Genomic DNA, 15,000 nt, shown 5'->3' with positions numbered 1-15,000 from the left:
CATTGTTAAACAATGTTTTAGCGTCTGTTTATGTGGTTTGTCTAAATCACAGAGATACTGAAATGCACGGTGTGGTTATAAGCGGATCCCAAGCAGCAGCACGTTTGCCTTTTGTTAACCCCCGAGGCGCTGGGTTGGAGCCCTGGTCAGCTCCAGGTGCCCACGGGTGAGCGGTGGTGAGTGGGGTGGGCACGGCAGCCCCGGCCCCCCGTGGGCTGAGTGAGGGGCTCGTGGGGGCCGTGGTCACGGCCGGGGGTGGGCGCTGCCTGAGGCCTCTCCCTTGCAGCGCTGTTGGCGCCGGTGGCTCTGCTGGGAGTGATGTATTGTTGTGTTCTTTCCCGTCCGTGCTGCACCTTAATTCCTCCATGCATTGAAAGGTCAGTGAGCTAAACAGTAATAAACTCACAGGGTGATAGAGTGAGGGATAAAAGAGGGAAACAATGGCCACCGAGTGTGAGCTTATATGTCAAAAAATACATATATTACCACTGTATTCAAATCAAGAGTAATTTATAAAGGCAGGTACTGGTAGGAGCAGCTTTACTGCCGGCCTATAGCAGAATGCTCCTCTGTGCTGAGGGGCCTGTGAGATGCTCTGGCTCCTTCCCAGACAACGCTGGGAGTGTTCGACCTGCAGCCAAGGGGCTGCTGCTGACGAGCCATGTGTCTCACTGGTGACAGAGTTCATCAGTTTTGCAGGCCCCTGCCCCCAGGGACACCAGACACTATTAGTTGTGCTGATCTGCTTCATATAGTTCATAAGGAAAGCTCTGAATTAACACACAGCTTAATTCTTGTTAGAATTAGTTAATCAGCTCGTGGCTTTGCCATTCAAATGAATGATGCACCTCACTCGGTGCAGGATAAATGTTGTGTCCCCACACACACTCTGTCATCCCGCTGCCTGTGGGTGTCCGCGGGCTCCTGTGCTCCGGATGGGATGCTCTGGCCGTGGGAGCGTTGTGTGGGATGAAGATGATGAACACAACGTGCCAGCCCCGTGCCACCAGCCCCCGGGACACGCTGGCTTGCGTGCGAAACACCTGAGTGGCTTTGTCATTGTCCTCAGCGGCTGAGTTTCTTCCTGTTGTGCTTCAGGCCCCTCGCCGCCTCCTGCAGTCTCAGTGCAGCGTCAGCTCCTGCTGTTAAACCTCGGGGCCCGCTCACTTACTGTGTCAGGGTTGTAGAGAAGGGGATTTGGAATATTCATTTGAGTCTGGGTGGATTGTGTCACTGGGCAAAGCCCTCTCACTTTGGCCTGTTGATGGAAGTACATGATGCAGAAATCACTGCAATTGTACCAAATTATTTTGCTGTGGATTTTGACTAAGCATCTGCATTTGGGAGCAGAGTGGAACTGTGATAGGATAGTGGGACGGAGATGAGTTCCTTAGCGAAAGCAGAAATGCAGCTGAGGAGAAACAGCTGGAATAGAGCACAGTAAACGTGGACTGAGAAAGGGTCCAGAAGCTAAAAGGAAAAACAACAGTAGAAATCATTGATGAGAAGGGAAGGAGAGCTTGAGTGGATTAAAACCAGGTTGTTATTGATCATGCTGACAGCAGAGCAGAGGAGGAGTGACAAACAGGGGAACAAGTCACCAAGGAAATCACCCCTGTGTTATGGCACCATGGGCCAGGAGCTGTGCCAAGGCAGCGGAGCCTGGCAGATGAGGGAATGAGGGACGGGTGCGGTGCTCCCTTGGCCAGGCACCATCACCTCTCCCAGGTGTGGCACCACCTTCCCTGGCTGCAGCATGGGTGGCCTGAGCTGTGCCAGGGTGTCCCCAACATGCATGTGCCAGCTCAGGAACGCTCTGGGACAATGTGTGGTGTCATCAGCTTGTGCCTGTGGACCTCTGAACAGGCAACAGAAATAATTTAGAGAGATGATGAGACATTTTTATTATTCCCATGAAATTATATGGAATTATATGGAATTATAGTTTTAAATGAAGGTGACAGGTTTAAAATGTGTATTTCAGAGCAAAATTAATGCCTTGTGCTTTCTTGAGTTGGAAGGTTGGCCAATGGGGGGGCCATCTCCCACTGCGTGTCCTCCTTGGGACGGTCATTGTAGAATCCTGTGCTGTCCCTGGCATGCACAGAGCATGCTGCTGGTGCGACCTGGCAGTTGTGTGGTGCTGGCACATCTGGCACAGCCTAGGCAGGTACTGGTCCTGCAGTGTGGGAGCAGAGAGGGTCCCATGGCACTGCCTGGCTGGCTGGACTGCATCTTACCGGACTGGCTGTGGAGGGGGGGCAGGACTGGGGCAGGGCTAGGGCAGGACTGGGGCAGGGCTGTGTCTGTGGGGTGTTGGGGCAGGACTGGGGCAGGGCTGGGGCAGGGCTGTGTCTGTGGGGTGTTGGGGCAGGGCTGGGGCAGGGCTGTGTCTGTGGGGTGTTGGGGCAGGACTGGGGCAGGGCTGGGGCAGGGCTGTGTCTCTGGGGTGCTGGGGCAGGGCTGTGTCTGTGGGGTGTTGGGGCAGGACTGGGGCAGGGCTGGGGCAGGGCTGTGTCTCTGGGGTGCTGGGGCAGGGCTGTGTCTGTGGGGTGTTGGGGCAGGACTGGGGCAGGGCTGGGGCAGGGCTGTGTCTCTGGGGTGCTGGGGCAGGGCTGTGTCTGTGGGGTGTTGGGGCAGGCGGGTGTCAAAGAGGGCTCGTGGCAGCTGTGCAGTGAACGGTCAGCGAGCGGGCAGCGAGCGGGCAGCGGCCGGGCAGATGCAGAGGTACTGACTGTGTTTTCTCTTGTTCTCTCTTTTCTGCCCAAGGTTTGAGCATCCGAGGAGCCCAGGAGGAAGACCCTCCGGATCCTCAGCTAATGAGACTAGACAATATGCTTCTGGCAGAAGGAGTCTCAGGTCCGGAGAAAGGTGGGGGATCGGCGGCAGCAGCTGCAGCCGCAGCAGCCTCTGGAGGGTCTTCAGATAACTCTATTGAACACTCAGATTACAGAGCCAAATTGACCCAGATCAGACAAATCTATCACACAGAGCTGGAGAAATATGAACAGGTCAGACATCAGCCTCTCAGTTGTTCGTGTACCTGACACTTCTCTCCTCTGCTTGCCAGTGCCCAGCACTGCCCACTCTAGACCACAACCCTTCCTCCCCTTCCTCACCCCTCTGAGACCCCATAGAGAGCCACGATGGGAGTCATCGGGCTCAAGGAGCTTCTGGCTGGAGCCAGGACATGTCTTGCATGCCTGAGTGTTTTCTGTTGTCTGTAACCGCACAAGAGCAACACCCAAGCCCATGTTTCTCCTCTTTGCCCAGCCCATAGAGGCAGAGAGGAGGAGGGATATCTATCGCTCACTGTCACCCTCTGCCCTGCTGAGGTCTCACACAGCTGGGTCTGGCAAGCTTGGGAGCACAGGCAGACAAGGATTGCACTGGCCATCTCGGCCCACAGGCTCCTGGAGCAGGTGGCAGGAGACTGGCCCAAGACTTGGCCAGGGCGGGTCAGCTGGAGCAGTTTGGAAGAGAGTGGGCAGTGAGGCGCCAGCAGAGCACCTGGCCCAGGCTTTGGGACAGGAACTAGGGAAATCCTGGTTCAGGCAGATGCCAGCACAGTGTCTTTGTTTGGAGTGAAGAGCATGCTGCAGAGACCTTGGGTTTGTGTTCACCACTGGGACCTGGTGACCCAAACATTTGCGGTGCCGGTGGCACTGAGAACGTTTGTCACATGCTGCCAGGTGCCAGCAGCACCGTGTGTCTCAGGTGCCAGTGGCGCTGCCTTGTCTGTGCTGTCTCTTTCACTGTGTTGTTCAAGTGGAGAACAAATAACTGAGCAAACACCTGTCAGGGTCTTTGTGCTAATCTGCTGTTCTCCCCTGAGTCCCCAAGGCCCCAGTAGTCCTGTGTGGAGCTCCAAGCTCTCCTGGCCCTGCCGGGTGCAGCTGTAGCATTGGGATGGGGGTGGCTGTGGGATGAACAGCCGCATGCAGCAGCAGCAGCAGCGTGTCTCATGAAGGCACAGCCACACAGACTGCAGGCGGATCTGGGCCAGAGAGGCTGCAGCTCCTTGCTTGCGGCTGCTTTCTGGCAAACATCCTTGGACTTTAATAAGTTTAATGACGTGGGGGAAGCAGGAGCATTTTTTGCCCTGTAGCTCCATTTACAAAGGTTTCGGCTGAAATGTCACAGCCATCCGTCCACACCACAGGAAATTTTGGAGAATGCTCAAATGCTGCTGGAGCAGGAGAGAGAGGTAGAGCTGAGGATGAGACATGCATGCTTCCCCATGGATCCTGACACCCAGCCACGTCTGCTCAACAGACATATGATGATTTCCCCAGCCTGGCAGCAAACTGTCTCCTGCTGGTTTGTCTCACTGCAGTGCCCGAGAGGCAGCCAGGGCTTGGCATCTCAGCCTCTGGCACCGCAGGTTCTGGGAGGCAGGGGCCCTCCTGCAGCGGGGAGCCCGTGCCGGGCACCTGCCCGCACCGCAGAGCCGCTCCTGCCATCCCTGCCCGGCGCGGGCACTCCCGCCGTCCTGTAGCAGCAGGAACCAGGGCGCCTTCCTGGAGATGCTTTTCAGAGTCAGAGGCAGAGTTTGATCCTGATATTTGTTGCCAGTCAGGGGAATGCACTCAGGAAAAAAAGAAAAAGGGAAAGAGAAATGGAAAGTGTGTCACGCCATCACCCAGCGCTCCCTCGCCGGGCGCCGGGAGAAATGGCCATGCACAGGCAGCGCCTTCCATAATTTACAGCTCCTATAACAGAGATGACATATTGAAAGCTATCTGCTGTAATTACACTGAAATACATTTTTTGCTGTAGGCAAAAGTACTGTAAGGGTCCCAGGCCTCCCGGAGCAGCTGGGAGCCCACTTCCCAAGTTCACAGATGTCTCCTGAATTCACCTCGAATTGGGGTGAAGTGTGGCAGCTCAGAAGTCACCACCAGCCTCACAGGGCACTGGCTGCCTCCCTGCCTTGTTTTGGGACATTTTCTGTCTTTTTCTTTTGCATCATCGTGATGAAGCACTGAGGCAGCAGGAGCATCCCTGCTCCTACAAGGTTTCTGAGCAGGTTAACAAGGCCATCACTTATAACCTGACATTATTAATAATATCTTGGGCACCAAGCAGAGGCCTGAAAAATAGTCCTGGAAAAGGGATCAAGTAGCTTGGACACTATAAATAAACAAGAGAAACAAGACAAAGCATCAGAGTCTTCTCAGCTTCCTCCCACTGTGCTGTGTGAGGCAGCTCTGCAGAGGGGAGGTGCTGCTGAAGATGGATTAAACCCAGGCTCTCCAAGCAGTTGTAGCCAAACCAGGTCTCATCAGGCAAGTTAAGCGAAGTCAGTGAAAGGTTTTTGTTCCTTGAAAGCAAGAAACTAATTTTTGTTTTTCAAAGTAATTTAGTTTTGATACTAAATCTCTTAGAGAAAAGATGTACCTGAAAATATTTCTAATGCAACAGTTGCCAACTTTATTGTTCTTTAAAACTGAATTCCTGGGATCTGAAAAGAAGGGAGCTTGTGGCAAACTGTGTGCCTGGAACATCTGTCCAGTGCCAAGCTCTTGGGTTCAGCTGTATTTTGGAACAATCAGAGCTGCCGCAGTTTGGTGCCTGTGTCCCTTTCCCTTCTGTGCAACATTTCCCGGGTGAGCCAAAGCTGGTGCTCCTGCCCTCGGTCGGAGGGCTGGAGCTGAACTTCTGCGTGCTCGGGTTGTGCCCTGATGAATGCAGGAACGTGCCAGAGGAAAGTGAGGGTGAGGCATGTCGAACTCCTTCTCCAGGAGCTCGGAGAGTCGTGGCAAAGCCGGGGGTGGCAGGTGCTGGGAGGAGCAGCGGGCTCCGCGCCCTCGGTGGTGGCGAGCAAAGGGCTCTGCACCGGGGCTCACCGAGCGCTGCCTCCAGCGGGTGCTGCAAGGATGTAAATTAGCCTGTAATTTACTTTCAGTAGTGTAAAGAAAAAAAATCACTTTGCCTGAAGTGTATGCATCTTTCTTAAGGGTGTACCCAGATTTTAATTATCTAAATGTAAATACTTAACGAATTTTACTTAGAGTAATGAGCTAAAGTGCACACTACATAAATGAGATGTTCTAATTAATCATGTATGAACTACTGGTTTAAAGAAAAGCTATGTGAATTCTGCAAATGTTGGGCTATTGCCAAATTGCTAATCAGCATTTGCATTCATAGATGGCTTCACTTAATAAGTTGTGAGACGTTCAGCAAATGTTATAGGAAATTATGAGGTTTTAGATGCATAAACTTTTCACTTTTAACTCCTTCTCTCACATAATCTATTGAAATGTTGGAGAATCCTGGAAAATGTGATTGTCAGGTGTATTACATACATATTTTGCAGCCTGGCTTTAGAGGGGAGAGCGGAGCTAGCAGAGTTTTTGGCAGGTCCAGCCTGCAAAGGGAAGGCAGAACAGCAGGATGTGCGGGGGCTCGGACCAGGGGTTCCTGGTGATGGCTCAGTCTAAAGTTTATTTCAATGTGTCACAGCCTGGGAGTGATAATCGAGGTCTCCCTGTGCCTTCCCTCAGTGCCTCGGCCATACAGCACAGCCAGGCTGGGGCTCAGGGTCACTGAAACCCACCCGGGCTGGGGACACAGGTGCCTCAAAAGGGTCTCAGGTTCCTTGGTGCTGCAGGGGGTACCCAGGCACAGGGCTCGGGGTATTGCCCACCTGGCTGTGGGGTGTGCGGGCTCCCTCTCACACCCTGCCCCTGCCTGCAGCTGGCACAGGGGCTGATCCCACTGCTCCTGTCCCCGGGGGTCTGGCTGGGGACATGGGGATGGGGAAAGGGATGAGCATGGTGAGAGCAGTGCCGTGGCCACTTGGCTCCCCTGGCTACCCCGGGACAGCTGCAGGTCTCCTGGACAGGGTGTGTGGGATCCTGTGGCTACATGCATGTAGAGGGGACAGAGCCATGTGAGGGTCCCCAGCCCCCAGTGCTGCCTTCCCCCAGCAGCCAGGTTGGAGCTTGTGTCCTTGTGGGACAGCACAAACCCACGTCTGAGCCTCTTCTTCCTCCACAGGCATGTAATGAATTTACCACTCATGTAATGAACCTCCTCAGAGAACAGAGCCGGACACGTCCCATTTCTCCCAAGGAGATTGAAAGGATGGTGGGCATCATTCATCGAAAATTCAGCTCCATCCAGATGCAGCTCAAACAAAGCACTTGTGAAGCAGTAATGATTTTAAGATCAAGGTTCCTTGATGCCAGGTAAGGCAGAGGCAAGTGCCCTGTCTCTTCTGGAGGCAGGCAGTAATTTCTGGGCAGCCCAGGAGAGACTGGCTGTACTGGGAGTGGTGTCCCATGTCAGCAGGGATGGGTGGGAGAGGCTGCTCTGTTTTCTATAATTTTTAGTGCAAAGACTGGGCTTTTTTTTCCCCACCTTGGACATCAGCACCACTGTTGGAGCTCGGTGCCTGTCCCCAGGACCCACAGCTGCCTGAGCAGGCTGCCTGCTCCACAGGCTGCCAGAAGACAGGCAGACGTGGATTAGGAAGGGGGTTTTGGCACAGTCAGAATTGTTTTGAAGCCTGATGAGGTGGGATAGTGATCCCCATCCCCTTCACAGGGCTCCTGTCCACAGAGCAGGGCCCTGGCAGCTGGCAGGGCCTGGCAGAGCAGGAGCGGAGCCGCGCAGAATAGGGAGGAGCGGCAGGCGCCACATGGAGCCTCCCTCCACCGGCAGCTCGCGCTTCACACCTGAAAGCTGTGAGGAGCTAAACAAGACCAAAATAATGTTATTAACAAGGAGGTCACTGGCAGGTGTGGGAAATCAGGGTAATTGCAGGCAGTTGGAGGAGATGTCTATGGAGAGTTCCAGGAACGCAAAGGTAGAGCCTGCAGATGTACATTTTAAAGTGATTTCTTTAAAAAGGAGGAAGGTAAATAAGGCAAAATGAGCGGAAGCATAGTAATGAGATAAACACAGCTCTGGGGAGGGAGCCTGCCTGCTCCAGGATACAGCGCAGTTAGCAGCACTGTGATACTCGGCGAGAGCGCACTGGGGATTGTGCTCGGCTGCCGGCTGGCCTGGGGCGCCGGCGGTGATTGCAACGGCCCTGGGGGAAGGAGCTCCAAGGAAATGTTTAACTGGAGCCTTCCAGAGATGTTCTGCAAAAGGAGAGCAGCCGTTGGCACGGAGGGATGGCACCGCAGCTGTGCGGGCGCTGCCACCGTAACCCAGTCTGCTGCCACCGCGGCGATGGAGTGCCACTGTTGGCGGAGCACGTGCGGGTGCTCTCTGCAAGGCTCAGCGAGGTGACACCTCCTGGGGCCTGCCCCATGCAGGGCCGGGGCCTGGGCCCCGTGCAGCCCATGGCAGGAGGGGGCACAGATGGGTCTCGCTCACAAAGCCCTGAAATCCACTTGCTGTTGGAAGCCAATTAGCTCAGGGAGGGCCGTGTGAGGACACATCGGCGTGGCTGCCCCAGCCTGTTGTACTGTCTTCACCCTGGGGAGCTGTGCAGGGGCCCAGCTGACCTGGGCTGGAGGGAAGGAGGGAAGGAGGTCTGTCAGGCTGCTGCCGGCACAGAGGGGCTCCATGGCCAGGAGCTTTGGGCCGGGCTGTGTACTTGGCTGTGGCGGAGCCACAAGGGAGGCTGCTGGCTCAACACCTGCTTTACCTTTTCTGCCACAGCACGTGAACGTGGCCTGCGCTCCCATGAGATGAACCCTGCAGGGAGGTGGGGGTGTGAAACCAGAGGCAGAGCCTAGAGCCCTGTGGGTGCAGGACGTGGTTCTTGTCTGCTGCTCCCTCCCATGGTGCCAGGGAGCCCAAAGGGATCACGGTGCCAGGACAGTTCTGCTGTGCTGTTCTGTGCCACAGCACAGGCTGTGAAATGTAGGCTGCCGCTCCCCATCCAACCCTGCCAGGGACCTGCTGGCATCTGGAGGAACAGTGATGTTCTCCTTTTCTCATTTCAGACGGAAAAGGCGTAACTTCAGTAAACAAGCCACGGAAATCTTGAATGAGTATTTTTACTCCCATCTCAGTAACCCCTACCCCAGTGAAGAAGCCAAAGAAGAGCTGGCAAAGAAATGCAGCATCACAGTATCGCAGGTAAGCAGCAGGGAGTCAGTCCTGACCCTGCACCCACAGTGTGTCAGTCTCCTGGTTCCCCTTGCAATGCTGCCATCTCAAAGCTGTTTTTCTAAGCCAATAGGAAATTCAGCCTCTAGTTATGCTGAAGCGACACAAGTGGCTTCTCCATGGCAAAACTGCGTTAGGCAGATTTGCTCCTTTTACCACACATAACAGCTGTTACTGTGAAGTTAATGCAAGAAACCCAGCACCTCTCCAGTCAGGACTGCTGTCGCTGGCTGCAGCTGCTTTCTGTGTGTGCCAAAGTACCTGTACAGCTCAGACTAGTGTCACACAGCGGTGCTCAGGCTGATGACACCATCGAGTTTCCCTTCACCAGGCAGCTCAAAAAGCAAAACACCAGTTGGCATTCCACGTGGCTTGTATGTTTGCTAGAAACCCCAATTATTCCCACAGAAATCTGGCTCGTACAGCTTTTGGGAAAGAACTTGAACTCGCGTGGCAGGGAAGTGCCCTGCATTTTCCAAGTTCTCCTGCTCCTGTGGCGAGGGCCGGTGTGCCAGCTCCTCCCTCCTCCCTGCTCCCTCAGCTCCCTTATCAATATTTCAGATCCTTGAGAGGAATGGTGCCTGCGGCGCATGTGTTAACTATTAATGATTGCAGGCTACAGTATTGGCATTATTAGCAACACAACCTTTAGCTTTATAATTAAGACCTGAGCTGAGATTTACTTTATAGGCCTCCATTGAATGCATGAAAAATTCAACCACTTTATTGAAAACTTTCAAATGAAAGGCTGCCCAGCTCCTCCAAATTTGGAATTACTTGACTTTGGCTGCACAGACAGTACCAGCCCTGGCAGAACTGCCCCAGGACACGTGCGTGCGCCTTGCTGTCTCCTTGCCTGTTCCTCAGCACACAGCACATGCCCCACTCTGACTGGGGTGGGAAGTGCCTGTGCTGGGTGCCAGGGGAAGGTACGGGATGGGGATGGAGGCAGTTTCTACCGGTCCATTTACAAATAGCTGTGGTGATGGGCAGGGAGTTTTTGGGGGAAATTCAGCACACAGCTTTTTCCCTCTCACCTTGCTCCTCCCTTGCTCGTAGCATCACACAAGGGACTGCAGCCCCTCTGGGTGCAGGGCAGCCATGGTGGCTGCTGGGCTGCTCTCCCGTGCCCTCAGGCATCCCTGCAGCTGCTGTGGATGCCTGGAACCTGCCAAACAGCCTGAGAGCACACCAGTGCCAGGGTACTGTGGTCTGCAGCCTTAATCTTGCTGCTGGTTTCAGTCCTTGGCACGAGATGGTTTGTGGCAATTCCCTCAGTAAGTGATGTCCAGAAATCTACAACCTGATCTGAGGCAGCCTGCTGTATAGTTAGGGGCGGCCATGCCATCAATGCCAGCTTAAAGAAACCAGAAGTTCTTTGGTTTTGGTGAATGTAATTGGGGGAGATGACATGGGGAAAAGCCCACCAGACCTGCTGAACGGCTATTCCCTCTGCACCCAGTGGTGAGCTGTGCCTGGCAGGGAGGGGCTCATGATCCCTTGGTGTGGACAGATAAAAGGACAGATCAAGATAAGGATGAAGTGACTGTAGGAAATGAGATGGAGCATTTGAGAAGCCATAACTGATTTCTTCTAGTGCTAATAGATCTGATTTCTTTCTTAATTGGTTGTTGATAAGATTTAATGTATATGCTGTAGAATGAAATAAAAGGCAGGCAGATGGTCCAACAACCCAGCAGTGGCAGAGAGCCTGTGACAGGGATATAGGTTTGTCTTTTTAATATTTGATACAGACATGAATTAGTTGTTTCTTGAATCCATTAGGAAGTCTGAGTGAGCGATGGAAGTAGCTGCACTGTGTCCTCCACAGCACTGCAACCTCAGCTTTGCTGGGTGACGTTGCCAGCCTGGTACAGGGGCAGTGCTGCCCACCCAGCCTGGCACCAGGAATGCAGGGCTGGGCCCTTGGCCTCGGCTTTGGAACTTTGCTCTGGCAAGGTGTTATAAATGACTTGGAAAAACACAGGTTGATATGGTAAAGCCTGGAAATGGGGCCATGTATCATGTAATGGGAGAGGAGCATGTACGAGAGAGAGGGAGTGCCTGTGATCAGCTGGCTGCTTGAGTTCCTGATGGATCTGCTGTCACAGCTAGAGAGCACGAATACCATGGGTATTCTAATCTTTGATTTGCAAAGGCACTTCCAAAGGCTGCACAGCAGTACTGTGGGGTTAGCTGGTGTTTTGTAGGTCAAATTGGGCTGGAGGTGTCTTTCCTTATACTGAAAAGGGTGTATATATTCGAGGCCACGTAGTAGAATAGCTCTGAGCAGGCACTACAGAGCAGCCCCCACACACTGCTCTGGTGACTGACAGCAGAGCTCAGAGGATGCAATCCAGAATTTGGAGTGAATGGAGCAGTCACTGAAATCCTGGCAGGAGCAGCATCGCAGGGGACAAGCAATGGCATCCGAGGAAGTGACTGAGCTGCACCTCGCTCAGGGCTCTCATGGAAGATCTCTAAGCGTGTGTATTTTCAGCCTTGACCAAGTGTCCCTTGGACCTTGCCGTGCCTGTCACCATGCCCCATTTACCTCCTGTGCTGCAAATACCCTGGAGGGCCAAAGAGCTGGAAGAAGGAATAAATGATATTAAGGGATGGCTTTCCAAACTCTGGAGCTGTTGGCTCGTCTTTGATGAAGAGGCTTTGTCTTTTCCCTGGCTGAGCCCGGCTCCTCTGCAGCCTCTCCTAACGATGATCCCAAGTGTTTCTCTCTTGTACTGTCAGTGCCTTGTACATGCTGGGGGCAGATTCATGGCAGAACATTTTCTCCCTCAAACACTTAATTAGTGAGTGTTTTGGGTCATCCTCCCCCCAGATTAAGCTGCTGACTGGAAATCCTGCTGCCATGGCACTTTACTGAGCTGCAAAGAAAATTGTCTCCCAGAATGGTTTCATTGCAGGTGGGAGATCGATGGTTTCAGTTTTGATATCGGTGTTTAAAATAATATGTAGAGAAGGTTTTTCAAGAAAAACATAAAGGCAAACTATTTATTAAGATGAACACCTCACACAATTTCATTTTTAAGAGTGCGAAAAAGGTAATTCTGGGGAAAAAAAATATCCTTAGCAGAGAACATTGTCGGCTGTAATTTAGAGCTGCCCCATCAGCACACATTGGAGGGAGATAAACGGTATCGTCTGCTCTCCCCTACCATGGCTGCAAGGCTGATGTTTTATACTTTTGCAGATGAGCCTCTTTCAGGGTGTCACAAACAACCATCCGTCCATCACACGGGCTGGAGAGAGGGCACAGGCAGTGCTGAGAGCGGGGCAGTGGAGTACAGCAATAACATTTTTCACTGCTTCAAACAAAAGAAGGATGTGGTTGACAAGGGAATATATTTAACATTGTTTTAAAGGAAGGATGCAGGAGCTCGTTTCCAGCATCGTTTTCCCTGCTGCTTCTGAGTGTTTCTGTGAGCAGGTGGACAGGAAAAACTGTGGATGGAGGGGCTCTTACCCCTTACATCATGTGAGATGTAAGGAAAAAAGCTGCAGCATAATAAAATAGTTTTGGAGGTAAAATTCTCAACATTGATTTTTAGTATTTTCTGGTTTGTACCATATTTTAGATGTGGACACATAGACTGTATGCTACAAACATGGAAATTCAGTGGAAAGGTTTCCACGATCCATGAATCTGTAGCTCCCTAATTCCAGCAGCGATGCTGTTGCGTCAGCTGTGTCTTTGCTGAATGGGCATTGATTTATCCCAGGAAATCACCCACTCTGGAGACACGAGGCAGGCCTGCCCCATCCCAAATCCCACATTAGGCATCTTGATGGTTTCAGTAATAATTTATTGTCTTTTCATTTAACATTGCAATTAACATGATAAATAAGTGCAACAGTATTGTTTGAAATGTAATATACAATTAAGCCCAATTAATTAATTGGCCTTCAATGATCAGGAGGAGAAAGATGTTCATTGTTTTTTTTATGTGAAGAGATAGTTTGTTTTAATGAAAAATGTGTTGTGAGGCAGCTCATGATGGAGAAAACTTCAATGTTTAGGGTGAGCATGGGGCTGGGTGAGGAGCTGTGTCCCAGTGCTGATTGGGGAGCCCAGCACCTGCACCCCGGTCTTCCCTGGGACCATGGCAGTGCCAGCAGCACAAGCCAGGTGAGGTGTGCTCCAGGCAGGCAGGGATCCTAAACCCTGCCTGGCACAGCCTGCTGGAGCAGTGCCCTGGTCCTGTCCTGGCCAGGTCCAGCTGCCCGTGTCAGCCATGCTCACCCAGCTGTGGCTGCAGCTCCTGGGTGTCCCCGGGTGTCCCCGGGTGTCCCTGGGTGTCCCCACCTTCCCCAGGTTGTGTCACACTCTGCCCTGCACTGGTGTGCCATGGGAGCACAGAGTCCTTGGGCAGAGGGGACGGGGCTGGTGACTGTGGCACCCCGGCCCCGCGCAGGGCGTGCCTCGGTCTGAGGGAGAGTTTAACATTTCTGGATATTCATTTAGATGTGGTGTGCGGGTTAAACATAACGTACGAGCACTGCTCCTCTCATTGCTTCCAATTAAACCTTGCTTGTTAGTTTAACCTCTAGGTAATCCCATCAAACAATTGATGTCAAGGAAACACTGCCCACAGTGGCTCTGGATGAGTGGCCATTAATTTTAATTGCCTTGATATTAAAGATTAAGAAGTATTGGGACTAGCAGAATGGAAACGATCTGATGTCAAGCAAATCCACTCGTTGAGGCTTCCCCAGGCTGCTGGTGATATTAAAATTTTACTGTGAGAATTAAATAAACCTTTATTAGTGATGGCTGTTGTTTGATTGGTCCAGGGGCATGCATAAACAGAGGGGTCTCGTGCACATCGGTGGACAATACAGTTGATGTGCAGAGATTCTTCAATTATGATACTGTTAATAAAGCATAATCTGATTGTACACAATAATTATTTGCTGGGTTTCATTAATGTATTATTGCTTCTCTGACTGACAAGGTGATATTAAGTGCAATATATAGAATATGGTGGAGTATTATCAGGGGAGCAGGATGCATAAGGTGCCTTCCATATTACTGGTAAAGGCCAGAGGTTTTCCATTAACTGTGGTTAAACAAAAGCCGTGCTGCATCAAATACAGCAGGATTTGACTCCTGCCTCAGCAGGATGCTGAACTGGGTGCTGTGACAGGACCCCAGCCCCTTCCATGCCTTGTGGCTGCCTGATAACCACTGGGCTGTCGCTGGTCCCTTCCCCTCTACTGCTGGTGCAGTTCTTTTATTGTCTCTGCTATGTTGGCCATTGTCCATGTTCCAAACTGGGTTTGTTATTTAGGAGCTCTATTACAGCAGCTGAAGTTAAACAAAGCCCCTAAGCAAGATTGTACAAACTTCCCTGAGCGGCTCCAGGCGTGACCCCTGTGCGGGTTAATAGCTGGTGCCCTGGGAGCCACCTTGGCTTCAGTACAGCATCTTCAAAGGGACATGACAAAGTGACTTTTCAACCATTATTGATTTATATGATTCCTTTCATTTTCAGCCAACCAAACACGATTCTGTGAGTGGGCTGCCAAGGTTGTTCCAGCCCAAAAATAAAGAACAATTGCTCTCACTGCCTGCTCGCCCTCAGTCAAGCGGACCTTGGTCCCCCCTGAGCAGCTTTCTGGGTCTTGCACCAGTTTTGCTGACAAATGGTCCATGGTGGTAGGGGACAATGCTGTGCTACAGCAAGTTCTGGAATACGTGCAGTCATCAGTCACTTGTTGTGCCTCAGTTTGCCAAGAGAGCAGCAGAGCCAGGTCTTGCTCAGCTCCATGGTGATGTTTAACTGATCTGGGTTAGTGCTCAGTTACTGGAGCAGGTACAGGTTGTGTTTCTGGCATCTCAAAATGACATCTCAAAGGGATCCTGCTTTGCCCAGCCGAACACTTTGTGTCCTTCACCCTTCCCAC

At 52.2% G+C, this 15,000-nt stretch overlaps 1 protein-coding gene across 6 annotated transcripts in view; it reads left to right on the top strand.

Moving 5' to 3' along the window:
* Positions 1 to 15,000, top strand: part of PBX3 (PBX homeobox 3) — a 103,849-nt gene that overhangs the window by 82,200 nt on the left and 6,649 nt on the right. For all 6 annotated transcript variants that reach the window (XM_040083372.2, XM_040083374.2, XM_040083371.1 and 3 more), the window contains 3 exons: positions 2,770 to 3,011; positions 7,006 to 7,196; positions 8,910 to 9,045. In XM_040083372.2, coding sequence (XP_039939306.1) covers positions 2,770 to 3,011; positions 7,006 to 7,196; positions 8,910 to 9,045 — 569 coding nt within the window. The remainder of the gene's footprint in view (positions 1 to 2,769; positions 3,012 to 7,005; positions 7,197 to 8,909; positions 9,046 to 15,000) is intronic.

The sequence above is a fragment of the Hirundo rustica genome, chromosome 20 (assembly GCF_015227805.2).
Source record: "Hirundo rustica isolate bHirRus1 chromosome 20, bHirRus1.pri.v3, whole genome shotgun sequence".
Classification (NCBI taxonomy): Eukaryota; Metazoa; Chordata; class Aves; order Passeriformes; family Hirundinidae; genus Hirundo; species Hirundo rustica.
The sequence above is the reverse complement of the archived record's forward strand: the minus strand, read 5'-3'. Positions and strand labels throughout refer to the sequence as shown.